At 38.1% G+C, this 22,421-nt stretch overlaps 1 protein-coding gene across 36 annotated transcripts in view; it reads right to left on the bottom strand.

Moving 5' to 3' along the window:
* NEB (nebulin) overlaps nucleotides 1-22,421 on the bottom strand; it is a 127,187-nt gene that overhangs the window by 38,290 nt on the left and 66,476 nt on the right. For all 36 annotated transcript variants that reach the window (XM_054207815.1, XM_054207818.1, XM_054207824.1 and 33 more), the window contains 38 exons: nucleotides 22,107-22,418; nucleotides 21,420-21,623; nucleotides 21,121-21,225; nucleotides 20,872-20,979; nucleotides 20,384-20,695; nucleotides 19,124-19,327; nucleotides 18,801-18,905; nucleotides 18,170-18,274; nucleotides 17,766-18,077; nucleotides 17,377-17,481; nucleotides 17,029-17,127; nucleotides 15,830-15,931; nucleotides 15,532-15,639; nucleotides 14,367-14,678; nucleotides 14,126-14,230; nucleotides 13,937-14,041; nucleotides 13,252-13,356; nucleotides 12,167-12,274; nucleotides 11,966-12,079; nucleotides 11,143-11,340; nucleotides 10,165-10,269; nucleotides 9,499-9,603; nucleotides 9,303-9,407; nucleotides 8,714-8,821; nucleotides 7,914-8,027; nucleotides 7,247-7,444; nucleotides 6,466-6,570; nucleotides 6,075-6,179; nucleotides 5,655-5,762; nucleotides 5,263-5,370; nucleotides 4,257-4,364; nucleotides 3,502-3,606; nucleotides 3,306-3,410; nucleotides 3,010-3,108; nucleotides 2,669-2,779; nucleotides 2,417-2,521; nucleotides 1,610-1,714; nucleotides 1,078-1,182 (listed from right to left, as the gene is read on the bottom strand). In XM_054207815.1, coding sequence (XP_054063790.1) covers nucleotides 1,078-1,182; nucleotides 1,610-1,714; nucleotides 2,417-2,521; nucleotides 2,669-2,779; nucleotides 3,010-3,108; nucleotides 3,306-3,410; nucleotides 3,502-3,606; nucleotides 4,257-4,364; nucleotides 5,263-5,370; nucleotides 5,655-5,762; nucleotides 6,075-6,179; nucleotides 6,466-6,570; nucleotides 7,247-7,444; nucleotides 7,914-8,027; nucleotides 8,714-8,821; nucleotides 9,303-9,407; nucleotides 9,499-9,603; nucleotides 10,165-10,269; nucleotides 11,143-11,340; nucleotides 11,966-12,079; nucleotides 12,167-12,274; nucleotides 13,252-13,356; nucleotides 13,937-14,041; nucleotides 14,126-14,230; nucleotides 14,367-14,678; nucleotides 15,532-15,639; nucleotides 15,830-15,931; nucleotides 17,029-17,127; nucleotides 17,377-17,481; nucleotides 17,766-18,077; nucleotides 18,170-18,274; nucleotides 18,801-18,905; nucleotides 19,124-19,327; nucleotides 20,384-20,695; nucleotides 20,872-20,979; nucleotides 21,121-21,225; nucleotides 21,420-21,623; nucleotides 22,107-22,418 — 5,232 coding nt within the window. The remainder of the gene's footprint in view (nucleotides 1-1,077; nucleotides 1,183-1,609; nucleotides 1,715-2,416; nucleotides 2,522-2,668; nucleotides 2,780-3,009; nucleotides 3,109-3,305; nucleotides 3,411-3,501; nucleotides 3,607-4,256; nucleotides 4,365-5,262; nucleotides 5,371-5,654; nucleotides 5,763-6,074; nucleotides 6,180-6,465; nucleotides 6,571-7,246; nucleotides 7,445-7,913; nucleotides 8,028-8,713; nucleotides 8,822-9,302; nucleotides 9,408-9,498; nucleotides 9,604-10,164; nucleotides 10,270-11,142; nucleotides 11,341-11,965; nucleotides 12,080-12,166; nucleotides 12,275-13,251; nucleotides 13,357-13,936; nucleotides 14,042-14,125; nucleotides 14,231-14,366; nucleotides 14,679-15,531; nucleotides 15,640-15,829; nucleotides 15,932-17,028; nucleotides 17,128-17,376; nucleotides 17,482-17,765; nucleotides 18,078-18,169; nucleotides 18,275-18,800; nucleotides 18,906-19,123; nucleotides 19,328-20,383; nucleotides 20,696-20,871; nucleotides 20,980-21,120; nucleotides 21,226-21,419; nucleotides 21,624-22,106; nucleotides 22,419-22,421) is intronic.

The following is a 22,421-nucleotide window of genomic DNA, read 5'->3' as shown; positions in this document are numbered from 1 at the left end:
TCAGGAATTGTTTTAGTTAAATTTCCTGCCTCTTGGGAATGACATGCAAGGATATGTTACTGTCCAACATCCTAATGTAAGGCCTGAGGAATTCTAAGAAGCTGCAATTGCCTACAATCAATTGTAATTTGACTGAGACTTATGGTGAAAATTAGAGAGAAAAGGAGCTGGTACCTCTAAAGCCACATTTCACCCTATTCGCTTTCAGACTGAAGACTGAGGAAAAAACATCCATGAATCACAGGACTACTCTCTAGAATAGCAAAAGTGACACTTTTGGCATAAAAAACCTATTTATGCCTTCTTCCATGTCCTGGTCTAGAAGAAAGCAGGAAGATCATTCCAGTCTTTGCAGAAAGACTTTCTCAGAAGAAATTCAGATGTGCAAAAGAACTGGGATGCGCCTTAGCAGTATTTAAAAATCATTCTTACGAGAGCAGTAAGACTAATCACTAGAACAAAGCACCAGCCCAGCACATACCCTTTCAGGATACAATGTGCAATCTGAAATACATAGCAAAGGCTCATGAATGAGTAGAGGACTCTTAGCCACTGTCTGAGATCACAAATCACTATTCCGCTTGAAGGAAAAATCAATTTCACCTTAATAACTTTATGTGCAGCAGCTCAGATAATTTTTCTCTCTAATATGAGCACACTCTCTGTGACATGCAACTTCACTTCTAACACAAAACTGAGATGAAAATATCTGATAAAAGATGTTCTATCCTGGCTCCGGCATCAATCATATCACTCTGCACTATTTGGAGATTTCACGTGTAAGCAAATTACTTCAAGTCTATTTTTTCTTTGTTGTAAGACCACACTTCAGCACAATGGGAAATGAAAATTAATTATAATAAATGCGAAAAGCACTACAGTGACAGACATCAAGTAAAAACTCAACAATTGCTGTAATATCAAATGGAATTGTACATGCAAATGGGGCGACCTAGTTTATGACCCACACTGAGATACTCTGTGCTTTGCATGCTTGTTCCCCATTGATCCTTTTCCTGTTCTTTTCCCAAAGAACGCAAGAAAAAGCAGCAGTGAAAGTGTTCATAGACTACATACATCACTGGCATTCAGGTAGGCTCTCTTGGCTCTTATCAAGACCGGTGTGTCAGGGACTGGCGTGTATTTGTCCTTCATCTTCTCATACTGGGTTTTATACTTTTTCTAAGAGGGACAACAAAAAGGAAAAGTTATATCTTTAACCTTAGAAGCATTTGCTAATCTGGCATTATGTTAACAACCAGGGGTGCTACACTAAGTGCATAACGGCATTCTTGCAAAGTGCTTCTGTCAAGGCTTTGGGAAACAAGCTCAGCTGCTCAGCTCTTTCTAGGGCTTCCTGGTCTTGCAGCCAGTGTACCTCAGACTGCAGACACTTAGAAACAGGTATCTTATAGAATACTAAAACTTATTTTAAAAGTGTACTCTTTTAACACAACTTATACAGCAAATGTGGAACTTAAGCATAACAGACAGAAAACTAAATGACGGGTAAACAGATCTGAGCCTTGAAACCATCACTAAAATTAAAAATAAAGCTTCTAAACAGTTTGGCATGGTGGTACCAAACAAAAAAGCCCACATATCTTACCTCACTGACCATGTCCTTTACGTGCCTTGCATGTGTAAAGGCTGGAGTCTGACTACCAGCATGATGATGGGGTCTCTCTTTTGTGGCAAGTTCCACATACAAATACTGCAGTAAGAAGAAAAGAATCAAAACCCATCCATTTCAAGTACGACCTACTTTATCTCTCTGAAAAATGTCTGTAAATTCATATCGTATATATAACCACACGATTTACCCCAGAAAAAATAATGTGGCCTCTCCTCTTCCCTACTACCTCAGTTCATCTTTCTCTGTCAGTACTCTTGATATCCCGTAACTGCCAGTACCACGCTCACAAACCAAGAAGTCAAATGCATGTGACATTAATGACCTCTCTGCCCTACACTCAGACCTAGCTTTAGATAGAGGCATCCATAAGGTCTGTTTTTCTCTGGTGAGTATCTTCATTTCGTTCTGCAAGTTTAAAAATTCCACAAAATTTGTAGCTAATAACTCAGATAATGAACTACTATATTAATAAAGAAATGATGATGAATAAAAATAGATGGATAAAATTGCTCATTCCTCTGATGAAGACGTTCAGAAAATTAGAGCGTAACTGTACCAGAGCTCAATGCTCTATTTCAGATGGACAAAGCTGAACACATCCATTACAGACACAGTCAACACAAAAATTCATAGCCACTTAAAAATGAGCAACAGTCATTTTAAACATCCTATCTAGGAATTCTACATTGCTTTGAAATGGCCTGGAAAGATTTTGCTGTACTTCAAGAGTACATTAAGAGGGATTCCCTGATTGCTTTTCGATCAGTACAAATTTTTCACCTGGCTCTGTATTTTTTGTCCTTCCTTGGCTCTTAAGAAGTCAGGTGTGTCAAGGACAGAAGTGTATTTTGTCTTCAGCTCCTTGCCTGCAGCTCTGTAAACCAGCTGGAAAAAAACAGGTCCATGAATTATTTCTTCTGTTACAGATGTTCATTTAGCAGCTGAGCAGCTTTGCAATTATAACATCTCATGCATTTCAGTCTGAGCTTAATTATGGCTAACAAAGATGTGCAAAAATAATAAAGAACTTACTTCACTCAAATGGGTTTTTAGTTCCTGAACTGCTCTGTATCCAGGAGTATCCAATACCACATTGTATTTAGGCCACATCTTCTTTGCAGTATCGGTGTATACATAATTAGACTGCAAAAAGAAAAGCAATATTACTTAGGAAGCTTTCCTTATTCTTAGTAGTGAAGAAAATTTTACAGTGTAACCTAACAGTGCTTTGAAACAACTAACTAGCTGCATGGCAAGAAATTCTGTCATAAGTCCTTACTCATTTTCATGTACTTGACTTCCTGGAAGGACACAGCATGCACGTAAATAAATCAATTGTTGTTATACACCGTTCTCAGAAAAAAAAATCTTACCCAAAGCTTACGCAGGTGACGAGCACGGACCATATCAGGAGTATCATACAGGAAGCAACCCAAGCCCTTCAACCACTTCAGATCCTCTTTGTATTTATTCTATGAGGCAATCAGAAAAAGAAAACTCAAAAGTTAACTTTTGGGATAGTTTCATTAATCAGTCCCTAAACACAGTTACAAAGCATTTATCTATTACAGACTAGAACGCAAGCAAGAGAAGCCAAATTCCATTTTCAGTATAAAAGCACTAGGCCTGTTGTATTCAAATACCAGGTCTCTTAACAGAAGTCACTTACATCACTTGTGATGTCCCCAACATGGCGGCAGTGCAACACCTGAGGAGTGTATGGCAAGGAAATCAAGTGTCCCTGCATCTTAAAGAAATCTGACTTGTAGATCAGCTGAAAGACAAAGAAAAAATAGCATTTCACATGTCTGGTCATGCTGAATATTCTAAATCTCTTCTGCTTTTTATGTTAGGAAGACACATACATCACTGACAGCTTCCTGTGTCGCTCTGACTTGACGGATCTCCGGTGTGTCTGGAGTGGTATGAATCTTGTCCTTGTACTTGTGGTATGTTGCTCGATACAGCCTCTGTATCAAAGGAACAGCATTCTACACGTTAAAAACTTAAAATGGCAAGCAGTTTGGCAGAGTGTAAGCACTTCTCTTTTAAGGGCAGGTTTTTTGCTAGGTAGTGCTTAACTACCAGAGAAAAGGGAGCAAGCATACTATTTTCTAATCAGGCAAAGACTTTCCACAGTTGTTTTTGATAGCGGTATCTCTAAAACATGGCGAATCAGAGACTCTAATCCTACAAATACATAAATCTGTATGTTTAATTTTCATCCTACTAAAGCCAATGACCAAAGAAGTGAGTACAGATATATAAAACCTAAAACTATCGAGACCCAGTGTCATACAGATACAATATTTTTATGCAACTTTAATCAAGTAGCATCAGATCGGTTAATAAAATTGGGCTGCAATTGATTTTATATTACGATAACAATTTTACAGGATTACAGAAAGTTAGGGTTATCAAGAACCTTAAAAAGCCATACAGCCCAACTCCAAGCCTGGATCAATGATTCCCTTGCCATTCTTGATGGATATTTGTCTAAAGTGCTCTTAAAAGCCTCAAAGAACAGGGATCCTACAATCTTCCCAGTCAACGTACTCTCATCATTTGTATCTTGGGCACTACAAATACAAGCGAAAGCAAATACATAGATTTACTGTACCTCATTAATGACTTGATTCACTTTCTTCACATTTACAAACCCAACATCTTTAGGTCCCAGGGTGTAGCCTTTAGCTTTCATGTGTTCATAGGCTTCTTTATATTTCAGCTACAAAGTGAGAAAAGGAACAAATCCAAACAGAAACTAAGTTTGATTGTGATTCTCCTTACCCAGCGGTGCTGACAGTAATTCATGCAGTATAAAGATCCAGATTTTTAGAGATAAACAAGTGAGATGTAGCTATATCAGAGTTAAATACACTACACATCATCTGTATTTTTACTGTTATCATGTGGCCCAAGATTAATAACATTTTAAATTTCTCTTGCATCTAATAAGGTATTCGCGTCTGCCTGGGGAAATTTATATTTTGATAGCAATTACTTCAGAAAATTATTTGGTTTGGTAACATTTAAATTCTGCTAAGGCAAACATTATCAATGTTTGGGCTTGCATGCACTAATAAGTTCTAACTGCCCTGACCCGCCACACCTGGGACATCAGGCCTTGCCTGAGCTATGCTGTAAGCGCATCTGTCTTCAGCCCTCTCTCTGCCCTCATTTCCTGCATGGACACTGGTCCTATGTCATTGGTAACTTGTCTCTAGCCCTGTCTCCTGGATTTATCTTGGACCTATATTGTAGGTAGCTCATCTCCAATCTCTGCTCTGTTTCCTACAGCTCATGCCTGGATCCCCCTGGCTGGACCTCGGCCCTGGTTTCTCACCTTGTCTGGGACGATACAAGCTGCTACCATCCCCCTGCTCTGCCGACCCCATTCAGGTACAGTGTGACTTCACCCTGGATGATGGACCACCACTTATATCGTGGTGACCCTCAGTTCCTGGCTCACGCATCCACATGGAACTGCCCCGCTCTTGTTGCTCTCTGACAAGCAATCTCGTATCTCAGAAATAACTTTCTCACACAATTGCGTGCTCATACAGGATGGGCATCAAATATTCCCTTGTAACTCGTGTTGTACAAGGATGTAGTACGTTACTTACATCACTGCCGATGTACTGGACTTGTTTAGCATGCTGAAAGCTGGGGGTATCTGTGGGAAGGCTGTAGCCAGTGGGTAGAGCATTCACACCAGCCCAGCGATACAAATTCTGCAAGAGAAGAGAGAAAGAGAGAGTTTGTGACAACTGTGTGCAATATTTGCGAGCATTCATTAGCTGCATAGGAAATCTCTTAATCGTAATTGGCAAAAGATTTCCCCCACATCTGCATTATAATGCATACTGATAGCTTAAAGGAGGGCATTTTCCCACTTTCATTTCAGAGCTGTGAAATCTAGCTTTTTTATCTGAAAAGCTAAAGACAAACATTGACTTTATAAGAATTTGCTTTTTGAATATCAGAAACACCATGGACCCAAAAGTTTTATACTTACTTCACTCTGTATTTTGTTTGCATGATATGCCCGCTCCAAATCTACTGTTTTATCAGTCGGAATCATTTTGCCTTTAACATTGTGCTTATATTCACCACGATAGACAGCCTGAAGAAAAGGAAAAGTAATTAGAGGAGAGTCATAATTGTGATGTTCTCTCACAGTATGTATTGTTTGCATACATAAGGGAATTTCTCTTCAAAAAAATGTATGAAAGTTTTTTGGAATCAGGCAATTAATGATTTTCATGATTATGTTCTCATATCTTAATAAAGGCATAGGCAATGAGTTGTAGATAACCAGCAATGATTAAATGATTAAAGAGCAAATTATTAAAAAAATATTAAAAGTCACATTTCTAGAACTTGTGAGGTGATGGCATATGCGATATCAGAGGCGAAAGGTGATACAAAAACTTACTTCACTTAAATTCAAGCCACTGAGGACATTCTGGACATAGACAGGAGTGTCCATGACCACAGTGTAGTCATTCTTCATTTTTTCTGCCTTAGATTTGTACTTAATCTGCAGAGAGAAATTCAACAGCTCTAATTAGCACGGCTAGTTATTGTCAATTGAATTTATTATATTATTATATTTACTGTATTTACTATTTATTTTATTACTGAACTATTCTATTAGCAAACCAGCATTTAAACAGAAAGTCTATTGAAATTATATCTACTTCTAGAGCAGCAAAGTTTAAATAAGCATACATTTTCCAGATTACATCTGGAGTAGAATAAAGCTATGCCATCCTTTTATGACAATGGAGTGAAAAAACTAACAAGCAAAAGCAGTATCCACTCACATCACTGCGAAGATCATAGGCATGTTTGGCATGGAGAATTTCAGGAGTGTCCCAAACAAAGCAGCCAATGCCTTTCAGCCAGTTGAGATCATCCTTGTACACGACCTAAGGTAGCAGAGAAAAGAAGCAATCTGTAAGACTTCCACTGGGATCTAACCCCTTATTGCTAAATCAGTCTCAAACACAACTGTCAAACGATGGCAAGTAAGGTTTCCAGTATTTTGACTTTTTTTTTTGTTTGAAAAAATCGTAACAATTCCTTTTGGAATGTAAATATTTTTTCTTCCTTGCTTCGATCTGGCTAATAAACAAAAAAAACCCAATTATTTTTAAAAAAACTATTTGCATATCCTACTGCACAATGATTTACTGAGAGATCGCTGGCCTACTCCTGGGGTGACCTAGGCAAGGCAAATGCATAGCAGCTTTGCACCATCAGGATTTTCTCAAACTTCCAAAGTTTCCACACCTTATGCAAGCAAATAATAAAGGACAATTTACAGACAGAGTTGCCCGAACTGGTAGAACTGTAATGTTATGACCCAATGCCTACACTGATAACACTGAAATTATGCACACTAAGCCACATCTCAGCTACGCACTTATTGCCAAGTGTTATGAAAACATGATACAGCTGCTGTTTAGCAATGCGTAACACAACGGATTCAAGTGGCAACTTCAGAGTGCTCCGAAGTTTTTCCTAAATTATTTCCTCTAACAGAGCATAAATGCAAAAATCTTTTTAAAAAGTGAGCCATGAACACGTGATTTGTGAACTTACGTCACTGAGTTGGTCAGTTACTTTTCGAACATGGGCATTGATTTGAAGATCTGGTAGACAGATCCATTCATGAAGATGGGTGCGGTAATCAATTTCACTGACTTTCTTCTGCGCATCCTTAGCAGAAATTATGTCTACCATGTCTGGAATAATGTGGACTTTGGCTTTATTCTTTTCATAGACTTCCTTGTACAGACGCTGCAGAGTTAAAACAGCACATTAATAATGCTCACAAATAGTCTGAAACATTAACTGTTGATAAATTTGAAGCAAAATTGTTGATATTTTCACAGAATGTTAGTGGGAGAGCAATCACTTTGTCTATGACTAAAATTTACATCTTGCCTGCTCAAAAAATAATTTGTAGAACCTGATCAAGGGTGATAAAATACGATTTGTCAAATTTTCATTGTACTCACATGGTAAAAGGAGGCAGACTACGTAGTGCTCCCTTTTATACAAAAACATACTCACTAAAGGTTTAGCCATGCAGGCAATTTAACAGTTGAGTCCCAAGCCTGAAAAGGCATTCGTAGGTGTATTAGAAAATTCAGCAAGTGCATGTGAAATGTGGTATCTGAACGAAGGCATGTGGATTCTTTGAGCAGCCTCTTCTGAGATAAGCATGATTTTATCAGGGAAACACACATCAGAAAACAACACTTACATCAATATTAAGCTTTCCAACTCTAAGGCACCTTGCTGTATTGGGATCATCCTCAACACCTCTGGGTAGTGTGTAGAGTGCTTTAAACTTGTCATATTCTTCTCGGTATTTCACCTAAGCAGACGCAAAGAGAGGCAACAAATAACTGACTCCAACGAGTCAACTGTATTTTTGGAACAAAATTCATCCGTAAGCAAAATACGTAGTCAAGTTCAACAACCAGAGAAAGTCTTTGAAGCAGGATCTTTGTTTTCTATTTTATTCTAAGTAGCAAAGAAAGCACATCGTAACTATGATGTGAAAATAATGACAGCCGATGAGAAGACTTTAAAAATAAATAGACGTAGAATAAACTCTTTATTTATTGTTCCAGTTCTTTCATTTAAAGATATCCATGAAGAGAGTGATCTCTCATAAGCCTCAGTTCACTAAAGCATAAGATTATGTTCTTCCATACTCGGTAAAGCATCATTTAAAGACATTTGGTGTTTTTCTGACCTGGATGCTTATGCAATTTAGACTAAAAAAACCCACCTAACCAGACATTTTCAAGAAACTGTTACTACAAAACGTGACCTTTTTTTCCATGAAAAGAAGCAGCAAAGGACTATCTATCTGTTATCCAAATGCTTATCACAGAAAAGTGATTATCTACAGATACTTATCATATCTAAATTAAAAATGGAAGATAATTAAAAAAAAAAGACTTTTTTACACCTATAGTGTGTGCAAGGCATGAAGGATTTCATTGCTAGAATTGATGATCTGATAAAAAAGAAGGAAGTATTTTATTCACTTACAATACTAGCGTTATGCTTCAGTTCTTTTGCACGTGCTAGGGATACAGCATCGGAGGGCAATATATAGCCAGTAGCTTTCACTTTTTCCCAGGCTTCCTTGTAGAGATTCTGTGGGGAAACAGAAAGCTTCTGTGAGTGGAAAAATTATTCTCCTGGATAATAACCAACAACCAGTAGAAATCAAAAGCCCTGCTGTTTTTATTTACATGCTGTAACTATTACTCAATATCAAGAGGCTGTACACTAGTTTAATCTTGAGAGTGCAAATAAAGGGTGACAAAAATGCGTTCTACCTATTCATGTCCCATCTCTTAATTTTAATTAAGGTCTTAATTTTGTTCAGGTGGAATTTTCTTCAGGGAATCCGTTTATTAGTGCATGTATTTTGACACGACTGGAACTACAGTCAGAAAACACGTCCTCCGCATGAAATACAGCATCTTTCCCACACTCAAGCAATGTGGAGGACTAACACTGCTTTTGATAAGCTCAATGCTTGGACGGTTATCTTCAGAGTGAACAAACAAAATAAAATAAAAATCCCACACAGTAGTCCCTTAAGAGAAAAAAAATGTGTAGAAACACTTACATTGCTAAAGAGATGTTTCAAATTTTGAACTCTTTCAGAATCGACTGTTTCAGTCACAGTTGTATACTTGTCCTTAGTTTTGTGGTAATCCTCCTTGTATTTCACCTGGAAGATGAAAGACAGACTTAGTTAACTTCTTTCAATTCTCAGAAGCAGCCGGGGGAAAAGCCTGAGTAGAAAAAGCGGGGCGACGTACATCACTAGCGTTTATACCACTCTGCAAAGCAGTCACGTAGAGAGGAGTGTCAGTAACAACGCCAAAGTTCTGAAAGTTCTCTTTTCCTGCAGCTGTATATTTTATCTAAGGAAACAAAACAAAGCAAAACAAAACAAACATTAATGCTGAAAATGACCAGGAATTCCCTGCCAGCTTCCTTTAAAATCAGTTCTACACAACTGAAGCCCAAGATTACAGCCCAGTTAAAAACTACTTTAAAAGTGACAGGCCATAGAAAATAAATACTGAATATATAGCCAGTATGAACTAAGGAATAATGAAAATTGCACAACGCTGTATAGCATCTAGTAGGCTAAGAGCACAATTGGCAAGGCAAGAGACACCATTTTCCCAACATAACTGTCTCACTGAAGTATCTTGTGCACAGGTGGCACACAGAAAAACAAAGTGTTATCCTCTCGCTGTCAAAACCCACAACCTCGCTGTCCTTCCTAAGCTTTCTGTGCATTCAGTAACAAAGGCGATCATGTCTCCACAAACGGAACTGAAAGTGTATTGTAACAGTTTGAACAAAATATTTCTGGTGTAATAGGAATTAGGACAGGTGTGGGTTCCAGTGAATCACAAATGGAAGAAAAAAAATAATCTTACAAATATTTCCTTATTTGAGGAAAACATGCTTACTTGGCTCTGGAGGTCATACGATTTTTTAGCATGCAGGATTTGTGGAGTATCCCAGACATAACAGCCAATTCCCTTCAGCCAATTTAAGTCATCTTTATACACCACCTGGAAGAACACAGACTATTATGTTCGAAAGGAATTTGCCTTCTGCTTGAAGAAAGTAGTATTTGTTTCTTCTCTATATTCAGTATCTTCCACTTGTGCAAACTCAATGCAGAGGTTACCTGTGAATCTGAACCAGGCTCATTCAGTAATTCCCATTTATTTGGAAGTTTCGAAGACTAGCCCGTTTCACGGTTTGACTGAATGATTTTTACCCACAGGATTTGCCAGGGAAACTAAACCAAATAATACAGCATAGTAATAGGGCAGGCAATTTACACATCATCAAATTTTATTAGGAAGGTTGGTTGGCCCAAGTTGAGATATTGTTGACTATGTAACATGAAAAATTGTCATGGTTCAGTGTGCCATTCACTCAGCTCAGACTCTGGGGGCTGACAGAACCCCAAATGAAGGAAGAGAAGTCTTTTCCAGACCCACTGGATCCAGGAGGATTGTGGATGCTGTCCTGGCCCCTGGGCAAATTACAACATTCCCAATTGCAATACTTGAGGATCACTGCGGTGCAGAACATTCTGATTGTACCACGGTACATCCACGTCTCGTCTCTGCTTTCTATACATCTCACCCAGTTGAAAATAGATTTTGTGTTGATAGCAGTGACCCTTGGGAAGGTTTCATAAATGTTAACTTAAATTTTTTCCAATTTACGAGTGAATAATAAATAACCCGACCATTAAAATGTCCCAAAGAAAACTGTAAAAATGTAATTTCTGGTACTATGCTACTAAGCAATCAAAGACCATGGTTATCAATTTCATATATAAATACCATGGAAGATATTTGAAAGTATTTTATATTTAAATACCATAGAAAAAATTACTAAAATGTCAAACAAATAAATGAAACACATACATCACTCAAAATTTCCTGGGCTCTTCTGGCTTGAATAACATCATTTTCTTCAGGGGAACAACTCCACTGGTGGAAGTAAGTTCGGTATTCAAGATCGCTGAGGATATACTGGCACTTCTTGGCTAGTACATGATTCATCATGTCACTTGGAATATGAACATTTGCTTTGGTGTCTTCATAATTCTTTCTGTATGCCAACTAAAAGGGAAAGGTTGGGGAAAAGGTGAGAAGAGAGAATGGTGGTTTTTTGCATATTTTTTACTCTAATAGGCTACAGGTTACAGCATAATCTGAGGTCTGCTTTCTAGATTTAGTGGCTAAAATCCCATGGGACTCAACAGGATGAAATCTCAACTTTCGTATTAATCGCTATTTATTCTGATATGTGGGATTATACTAACTTTATGCCCTGCATGACATGCTACATGTACAGTGGTGACAATAACAAAACACCAAATGTGCCTTCACTTTTCCAGCTCTTCAATTCCTATCTCAACTCAAAATTAACACTTTTTTTTTTGTAAAGCAAAAGAATCCCAAGTCCTGTAGTATTTCTTACTGTTCAGGTTCTTAAACTGAAATAGAAAAAAGTTCTTTTTCCCTATTCTAATATGTCTAATAGCTAAACAAATCCCTTTCTAACCTCCTAAATCATTTCAAGTTCAATTATTCAGCCTACATACAAAATAACCATTCAGGAAATAGAACCATGTTGAAAACAGTTTTACTGATATTATTAAGCATTGCATTATCTATGTTTAAATATGTGACACTAAAATAAAGAAAATGGAAAATACCACACCAAGACTAATCCTTTCCTTACCGCACTCCTTATTTTCTGGAATGCCAGGGAATGAACGACACTGGGGAAATCACCAATCTCTTTTCCAGCCAGGTAATGGCCTTTCAGCTTCTCATATATTTCCTTATATTTAAGCTGCAAAATAGCCACGTGGAAATTTTAAAGTTCATTCTAACAACATACAGGGGGAAAAAAGAGGAAGAATGGAAAATTCATACTAACCTCACTATTTATGTAGTTCGCATGCTTTGCTCCAACAAGTGGAATATATTTCTCATCCAAATTGTACCCAATGGGCTTGCTAATTTCCCAAGCATTTTTATAAAGTTTCTAGAAGAAAAAAAACCCACATACAGGTTTTGGTAAAAAACACATTATACTTTCCAAGAAACCTGTCTCTGCCAATTATACACATATGGAATATGATTCCTTTTATAAAGTAGTTCCTTATGCCATGAATTGTCCCAATAAAGAAAACAAAGAATGTTCATTTTGAACTCTCGTTCAGCATAAGGCAAATGGAATAAATGTTCCAATTCAGGAACGCACCCAAGCACAAATTTGCGGTGATCTCTGCTTTCTTTACTAATTTTGGAATTCAACATTTCTCATCCAGAAGAGTAATAAAAATATCCAAAATGTAGATATGAACTCTTGTTTAAAAGTGCAGTATAGAATTGACATTGATAATCTTACAGATACATGTGCAAAATTGTGAAAAATCTCCAAGTAATACTATTGTTATTTATAAGAGCATTAACTGTGTCAGTGGCACTTTTCTAATACATCATATTTTGTTAAAAATTAAATATATTTACCTTCAGACTAAATTATGAAGCGCCTATTTGTTTGAATGAGTAGTCACTTACGTTTTCAAAAAATACATATCCCATTAAAATTAGTGAGGCTCTTCAAAAGTAACTGCTTAATAATGTAAATTGTCTACAATTTTCCTCTCTTACACAAAATAAATGTAAATTTTATCAGGAGTCTAGGAAGATATTATTGGATGGAATTATAAAGTGGTTTTGTCATACAAAATCTACTGCTACTACGACTACGGTATTACTACTTCCAAGCACCCCACAGCAGTGCTTTAAGATCAGTTCAATAAGAAAAGAAATTATCCTTATGCCAATGATTCAAACTGGGAAAAACTGAAACACAGAGATTAAATAACTTTCCCAGTGCCACCAGTAGACTAATGACAGAAACTGATATAGAATAGTTTTCTGAAGTCCACTCCACATTCTGTTGCTTTCAAAAGAAACAAATTAAAGCTTAGTTAGATATTTATCGAATCTTACATCGCTGTATAGTAAGGACATGTCTCTGGCGTGGTTCAGCGCAGGAGTATCATCAGACCCAATATACTGGCCTTTCTCAAGGTTAAATGTTTCTTTGTATTTTATCTATGAAAGAAAACAAACACAATATTAATTCCACAGGAGAAATAAATTATCCCAGCTAGTCCATCCATTAGAAGTAGACATTAATTTTCGGTTACGCTATCATATCTTCAGTAATGTTGTGTAGTACATTCCAACCAGTATAATACGCAGGCAAATGTCATCAGCACATCACACTACACAATCCACACCATCTTCTAGTGAAATTAAACGTACCGATCAGCAAATACAGGTTAGCAGCAACACCAGGAACTCCACTAGGACTATACAACTAACTGCTGTTCACCAAGGACAGGACTCAATTTTAAACTACTATAAGCAAAATCTATGTAAACTTGAAGTAAGGGACATGCTATATTCTACAGAAAAATGCAAATTATTTTGGATAGCAATATTGTGTTTTTCATTTCTATCACTTCTTACTAAACTTATTTACCCCGGTAAAAGTCTACTATTAATGAAGCATGCATATGCGCACACGCACACATGCGTAAGGCTAAACACAGTATAGTTTAGCAAAAGCAATTATGTCATCTACTAATTCTAGCAATAGAACAGTTTGTATTTTAAAAAAAGTACATACATCGCTCTGATTGACGGAGTTCATCTTTGCCAACACAATGTCGGGAGTGTCAACCACACTGGTATAATTGGAAAAGTTATCAAGGGCTTCTTTCGTGTATGCTCTCTGCAAAGAGATGAAATATTTTCTTAAACACCGTGCTTGAGAAAGAGGAGCTAATCGCAGAACTGCTCAAATATTTTCTCTTACCTTATTTATCAGTTCTTGTGCATTCTTAACTTTCTTATGCTCCACCGAATCCAGAGGAATCCAACCACAGCCACGAAGCCATTCCAAATCAGATTTATAAATATTCTAAAACATAAAAGATAATAAAAAAGGAAAGAAATTATTTAATTCAGGGTGACATTTTTCAGTCTTACGTAATATGGACAACATACTTAGACGAAACTAAGTGGAAATTACATAGTATGTAAGTAACATCACTTACATCACTTTGCAGATCGTAGGCCTTCCTTGCCTGAATACAGTCATTCTGGTCGGGATGGCACGTCCATTCATGCAGGTATTGGCGGTAGTCAATATTGCTGACCAAGTTCTGACATTCCTTTGCTGCTACAACTGCCACCATATCCGGAGGGATGTGAATTTTGGACTTTGTTTTGTGATAGTCTGATTTGTACAACCTGTCATTCTGGATCTCTCCTGCGTGCTCAAACCACACCAGTTTGGGATCGTCTCTCATACTGGCAACTCCAACATAGTGACCTCTTTGTTGGATGTAGTCGGCTTTGTATTTAAGCTGATGGAAGAGGGGAGAAATACACATAAAATCAACACTGATTCTATCTGCTCTGTTCTTAACCTGTGAACAGCTATGGTTTCATCAACACAAAGAACAGATGAAACCGGGAGTTGTCAACTGCACTCTTAGGTTTTCAGGACATGACCAGATAAAAATATGACACAAACAGTAATGTTACTTTGCATAGTCCTTCTACTTCAAAATCTATAATTTTCTAAATAAAAAAAAAATAATTTCAGTAAACAGTATTTTCAACATAAAAGGAAAGCCTTGTCAGAAAATGTTTGCTAATAAGCATTTTGCCTCATTTTTTTAACATATCTTTGTAACAAATTATTTCAGACTGTCTGAAGAGTGGATGCTTATTTAAGGTACCTACATCACACTGTTTTGATAAAATGTATATTCAAACTAAGAGACATGTAATAATTTCAACATCCATTACGCAGAAGTTTAAAATGTAATGTGCATACCATCTTACAGTTTTTCAAGGAGGAAGCCTCTGTAATATGCCCAAAAGTGAAATCAGAGCCATTTATTATAATCATAATATCACTTCATTTATTTAATGTTTATAAAATATGGAAGTCCACCTCAGTTGATTTTGAAAGGACTGTTTGTGGAGAAAGTGAAGGTGGAAGGATAATCTCACCTTTCAGACTGGTATCTGTAAAACCCATAATAACAAAGATGGCTGAATGTCTGGAGGACAGTGGACTTCATGGGCCATGAAAAGTCTCCTGGACGTTACCCCTAATGGAAAGCTTTCTATACCTGCTGTTGAATTTCCAAGGCTTTTAACATTTCCAGACTTCCAAGCCCTTGCTTTCCTAATGAGAAAAAGTATTACCTCACTTTGGACATCATTTGAGCGTTTGGCATGACAGATCTGCACAGTGTCAGGAGGCAAGAGGTAACCAGTGGCTTTTTCTTTCTCCCAGCCTTCCTTGTATAAATTCTGTAGAAAATGAAAGTGAGGAGGAATTCAACACTACTATAATGATAGTTATTACCATGTATATGTAACCTATATTAGAGTAGAAGAATAAAGAATCTTTCCTTTAAGACATTCTTAATAGGGCAAGTTTTCTAAATTCCTCAAAAGAGTTATTAATGTGAGTAGAAACTGCCAAGGAGAGATCACGTACCTGATTAAGAATTCTGGCTGCCTCTCGGGCCATATCTAGCTGTGGGGTATCTGTGAGAGTATAATTTGACTTGACCTCATTCCATTCTTTGTGGTATTTAATCTAGAACAGAGAAAGAAATTACTACCTTGCAGCACCATCACAAAACTGTGAAAACATAATAGCAAGACCTGTATTTTATGCATGAAATAATGTATAAACCCCTAAATTTGCAAAGCATTTAGGCATGACATATTAAATATACATCCAAATGGGTATTTTTTAAAAAAAGGAAATTATACAAGACAAGAAATTACAAAATTTTTCAGAGAAAATTTTGAAAACTTCTTCCAAGGCAGCTGGATGGACAGGGAAGAATCGTCAGAAGTCAAAGTTATGCCACCTCTTTGGTCTACAGGGATGTACAGCCAACAGCCAAGCAAGAAGTGTCCAAACCTGGGCAATAGATTTTAAGCTTTTTAAGAGCAATTCTCTTTATTCAGCATGATCTCTATGTGAATGCAGCATTTGAGCATCTCCCAACCACAGACACCTACAGAGTCATGTTCCCAAACGTGTGTATGTGGTTGCATGGCAGTATGCCATTCAACTGTACCATTGTTACTGCCAACCTTTCACCACTGTTTGAGTTCATGTAAGTGCTCAGCTTGGCCTGTCTCTAACAGAAGCACATAGAAAAAAAGAAACAAACTCAGGAAGTGAGAGGAGGTCATGTCATTTCATCCTCACAGACCAGCTCCTCACAGACTAGCCTCAAAAACATATAAAGAATGGCAAACTGACAGCACACCAGTTTTGCTCATGTTTATTGTTACACGGTAGTTAACTAAAAAGTGCGAACTCATATTGGTGTAAGTGAGAAGGATTAAACATTATGGTTGACAGAGTGCAAGTGGCTATTTATGTTCGTGTTGTCAATGATCACCAATGAGATCAGCCAAGACTGAAAGAAGGGCCTGGTTGCAGAACTACCACTGGCTTTTCACATGTCTAGGAAAGATGTTATTCTGCTTGAGGAGCTTCTTCCCTCATAAGTGATGGAGATGAGCTAGTGAGGTCCTGTTCGTATTTATGTCATACATTCTCAGAATTCCCAGAGACTGACCAGGAACTCTTTTGCATTTTTTTTAAAAGATAAAATCCTACCACATAACTATACAGACCAAGTTAACAGCCCGGAAACACGCTAGCAAACTTACATCACTAAGAATTTCACCGCTATTCTTTGCTGTGATATAATCAACTCTGTCTGCCACTGGAGTAAATGGAAGAGTTTCAGCTTTTGTACGGTACTTTCTCTATACAAGAAAAAAGATGAACAGTCAGATTAGACTGGGATATTTCATTGCTAACACAGCAATTCTGAATACATAGACAAGACAAGAAAGTTTACACGGGAAGAAAATCTCTCCATAGACAATGAATGCTGTTGAAATACTCCAGTTATATTTTTTATTTTAAAAAATATTGATGTATTCAATCATTAAAAATACTTTGAATTACAAATACCCTTAAGAAAATTTTAGCATGGGAAAACATTTTGTTACCTCGTTCAAGAGATCTCCGGCATATTTGACATGGTTGATTCCAACTGAATCATTTGGCAACCATCCAATTCCCCGTAGCCATTCTAAATCAGATTTGTAAATAGCCTGGGGAAATAAATAGGGTCCATGCTGTTAGCTATAGTTTCCTGTACAATCCAGCAAGATTCATAAAGGCACTTACTTCTACTGGTTAAAAGGAGAGCAGTTAATTCCAACATGAGCACTATATCTGACTTTATCACACTCCAAACTTGGCAATATGTAACAGTGGCATATACACATGCATTCCCAATAAACAGTAACGCCAATTCACTGAATTCAGCAGAGATTCCCACTACTTAGAGCTGAAGCAGACTAAGAGGAGACAATACAGTAATAAGTTAACTTACATCACTCTGAAGATCGTAGGCTTTCCTAGCTTGTATGACATCATTCTGATCTGGAAGACAGATCCACTGATGCAAGTATTGACGGTAATCAACATCACTGACCAAAGACTGACCATGTTTAGCTGACAGGATAGACAGCATGTCTACTGGTAGGTGGCACTGTGTCTTCCACTTGGCAAAGTGTTTCTTGTATTCTAGTTCGCTCTGAACTTTGCCTATGCCAAGGGCAAACTGCATTTTCGTATCTTCTTTTGCATTTGGAACTCCAACATAATGTCCTTTCTGCTTCTCGTGTTCCAGTTTGTATTTATACTGGGTAAAGAGCAAAGAGCACCATTACTAACAGTTATCACGAAATAGCTCTTAAACCATGTGAAGAGCTCAATGCCTCTTTTGGCACTTACGTCACTAGCAATTTCCCTAGAAGCTTTGGCTGCCTTGATTGGGATTGCATCTGCTCTCAAATCATAACTCATCTTCACCTCATCCCAAGCTTCTTTATACAGTTTCTGAAAAGATAAAAAAAGTCACGCATATGTTAAATACTCTGGCATTTGCCATTAAAGAAACACATAGTTTACTGCCATTGGTTTGCTGTAATACCATGAGAATCTTTTGTGCATTACTCCTGCTCCTAGCCATAAATACTGCTGCAAATCTTACTGCCTTTCAAACATGTACAGTACCTGCAACACCTGTTTTGCAACCTCTACAGCATAGAAAGATATTTGTAAAAGTTTAGAAAATATTTATATGCCTTGGGCTCTCATCCATTTCAACAGAATATCATCTCAGTGGGGCATGATATTAACAATTTTTAAACAACTGTATGTAAGCATTTATTTTAAAATGTCTGAATATTTTAAGAATACTCAGCAGAGGGAAGGGAATGTTGCATGCCCTGTACGAGGACAAACTTCAATGAGACTTATATCACTTAATCTTCAACTTTGTTAGAAACATCTTAGAATGTTAAAATTCACTGGATGGACATACTAGTTTATAGAAATGTAGAAAATAGAATGATAGGCATACCTGGCTATAATTAGCAGCATTAGTCTTGGCTAGGTTGATTTCTGGTGTGTCTGGCATAATATGGATCATAGTCTTGTCCTTTTCCCAGGCTTCTTTGTATTTTGGCTGTTAAAATAGTTCATTTTGTGATATTGTAATTATGGATTTTCACTTGTCAAGAACATAAAATCCCATAAATCTCTCCTGAATTACCATCTCCAAAAAGTAAAATGGCTGGAAAAGCATTAACTTAAAACACCACTGGTCAATTTTATATTTTAGCAGTGAGATTTGTCTTTAACCATTTATAGCCTCCAAACAACTTTAAGAACATTGTGACGTACAATGCTGACTTGTTCGGCATTCGCTTTAGCCAGAATAACGTCTGGGGAGTCAACAATACTGGTGTATTTCAGGCTTTCAATAGGCGTACGATACACATTATCACTCAGGAGATCCTGGGCATGCTTCACTCTCTTAACTTCTGGAGACTCATTCGGCAACCAGCCAATTCCACGGAGCCACTCCAGGTCTGACTTATAGACAGCCTGTATCAGACATGGTCAGAAAAGGACAACATTGTGTTTAAAATGCCTGTCAATTATTTTAAACTATACAAAGCAGTTTATGTTTTAGAAAAAGTCAAATCAGCTACAGCTAGATTAATCCTTTTTATATACAAGAAATGTTCAGTGTCATAAGTGAAACACAATCTGGGAACCAGGTTTTAAGTAGTTCATTTCTTACACAATACATTCTAAATCTTGTGCAGTTAAATAGAGGGGAAACAACTGAACAGGATTGCCGTTAATGATGATGAGTATTAAGATCTGAAAAGAGTCTTCCTGTCCCATCCAAAATACTTATTCCTCTAGTCACTTCGACAATTTACAAGTCCAAACAAAAAAATCAAGCTGCCTACCCAGAAATTTGACAAAAAGGACAAAAAAAAAAGGTAATGGGGATTGGAGGAAACTAGCAATAACTCCTGAAGTGGTATCAGGCAACATTATTAAGTTTTAATCAAGCAAATCCTTCAGCAAGGAATGTGAACCTCATCTCAAAAGCTCGTAATTGAAACAGAGGAAAAGTGACTGATACTGACTGATAAGTAGCAAAGCCAAGTCAGGAAATCAGCTGCACTGATGACTCCTGCTTTGAAATCAGCCACTAAAACATCCTAACTGCTATCTTACATTGCGTTCTTTCAGTTAAATAATTTTCCAAGTCGTCTCAGTTATACATATGTAATAAAAGCCACCTGATCCCAAAGCAATAAACCGAAGTTATTTCATAAGTCAGATCAAAGTAAGAGAGACAAATCCCTCATCCTCTCCAAATCACAACAGTCCAAAGGCATATGTAATATAGCAGTTTCAACAAAAGCTGTTATAAAATTTAGAGGTAAACCCAATACTTTTAAAAGACAAAAAGAGCAGATCATAGGAGTAACATGAAAAACTGAAGAGTCTAAAGATAAATCTTTAGATATTACATAATATATATTAGATAGACATATATTAGATAATATCAGGTCATCAAAATAAGGCTATAATATATTAAATAGCAACAGTAGTAACTACCACATCACTACTCATACGCACATCACTCTGTAGGTCGTAGGCCTTCCTTGCGTGGATCACGTCATTCTGGTCGGGCAGACACGTCCACTGGTGGAAGTACTGGCGGTAGTCAACATCACTGACTAGCGTCTGGCACTCCTTGGCTGCCTGCACGGACATCGCGTCGACTGGAATGTGGACCTGGGCCTTGGAATCATGGTACGCCTTCCTGTAAATGCGGTCGTTCTGCAGCATCATGGCACGCGCAGCCCACGACAGTTTGGGATCCTCCTGGGCAGTCCGGCACCCAATGTAGTGGCCTTTCTGCTTCTCGTGCGTTTCTTTGTACTTGTACTAGAAAAGCAGAAACAACGTAAGTAGCCACACATTGCTCACCTGAACGTGATTAATGAACAAAAAAAGCTCTCAGCTTCCTAAGCTGCAACCCTTTGAACTGAACTTCACTCGCTTCTGCTGAGCAGGACACAGGGAGAGACAGACACAGCAACCACATTAAGAGAAGACTGTACCTCACTGGCAATGTCTCGGGAAGCCTTGGCGTGTTTGATGGGAATGGCGTCAGCTCTTATGTCATAGCTTTTCGCCTTGGCCTCATCCCAGGCCTTCTGATAATGTTTCTGCAAAGGAAATTAATCACCATTGTTACATGCAGTCAGGACTCTGATACTAATGTCTTTTCCTAAAACCTACTCTGGAAGAGCAATTGTCACACTCTTGATTTTGTAACACTTCACATGCATATCATTTTATTCTCTTACGTTGCTGATGTTGAGAGCATTGACTTTGGACTGCAGCATCACAGGAGTATCAGAAGGTATGGAAATCTGCGTCTTATCTTTATCCCAGGCTTCACGATACAGACGCTAAGGAGAAAGGAAGCACAATGACATTTCACTATGGCCTGAACACTGAGAGAACCTCACCAACAGGAATTCTTAGCTAATTCTGACTTGAATTAGTTTCCAGTCAGCCATTCCCATGGCAGAAATTCTACTCCCCATCACAAAGAAAAGAAACACCATCACACAAAGGAAAGGTACGGGAAAGGTAAGCTTACGTCACTCATCTGCAAAGCATTGATCTTGGCCTGGACAACGTCTGGCGTGTCAGTAATGCTGGTGAATTTCATCTCATCTGGCCGCGTGCGGTACAACCTCTCATTCAGGAGCTCCTGGGCTTTCTTTGCTTTGACCACATCTACAGAACCTTCTGTCAACCAGCCGATGCCTCGCAGCCACTCCAGGTCTGACTTGTACACGTTCTACAAATAAACCAAGGGTTAATGACGTTGCAGAGACAACTCTATGTGCAGAGCGGGTTTGTACAAGGCTTTCCCCAAGCTCCTTCTCATACAGCTACACAACAAGCAGCGAATGAGACTGTGGCGTGCCCAGCCCTTCCCACGCACAGCTAAACCCCTATTTTGCACAGCAAGGAAATTACCGGTCTTTTAAAGATACTTGCTACATGCAAATCAATGGTGCAATCTGCAAGCATACATTCAGCAACAGACCAAAAAAACATCAGAAACATATGCTTTGTTTCCCTTCCATGCGAACTGCCTGGAGTACTTCTGGAGCCCAAGCTGAAAACACTACTGATCTGGAAAGGATCATCCAGATGAACTAAAATGAACATACTAGGACCGACTGCAGGCTCATGAACCTGCATTTGAAAAGATACTTGCGCAGTCACTAACAAACGGAGCCTGTCATAAAGCTTTTCTACAGTTATTCTCACTCACATCACTCTGGAGGTCGTAGGCCTTCCTTGCATGGATCACGTCATTCTGGTCGGGCAGACACGTCCACTGGTGGAGGTACTGGCGGTAGTCAACATCACTGACTAGCGTCTGGCACTCCTTGGCTGCCTGCACGGACATCGCGTCGACTGGAATGTGGACCTGGGCCTTGGAATCATGGTACGCCTTCCTGTAAATGCGGTCGTTCTGCAGCATCATGGCACGCGCAGCCCACGACAGTTTGGGATCCTCCTGGGCAGTCCGGCACCCAATGTAGTGGCCTTTCTGCTTCTCGTGCGTTTCTTTGTACTTGTACTA

Source organism: Rissa tridactyla, chromosome 7 (assembly GCF_028500815.1).
Source record: "Rissa tridactyla isolate bRisTri1 chromosome 7, bRisTri1.patW.cur.20221130, whole genome shotgun sequence".
Taxonomy (NCBI): domain Eukaryota; kingdom Metazoa; phylum Chordata; class Aves; order Charadriiformes; family Laridae; genus Rissa; species Rissa tridactyla.
The sequence above is the reverse complement of the archived record's forward strand: the minus strand, read 5'-3'. Positions and strand labels throughout refer to the sequence as shown.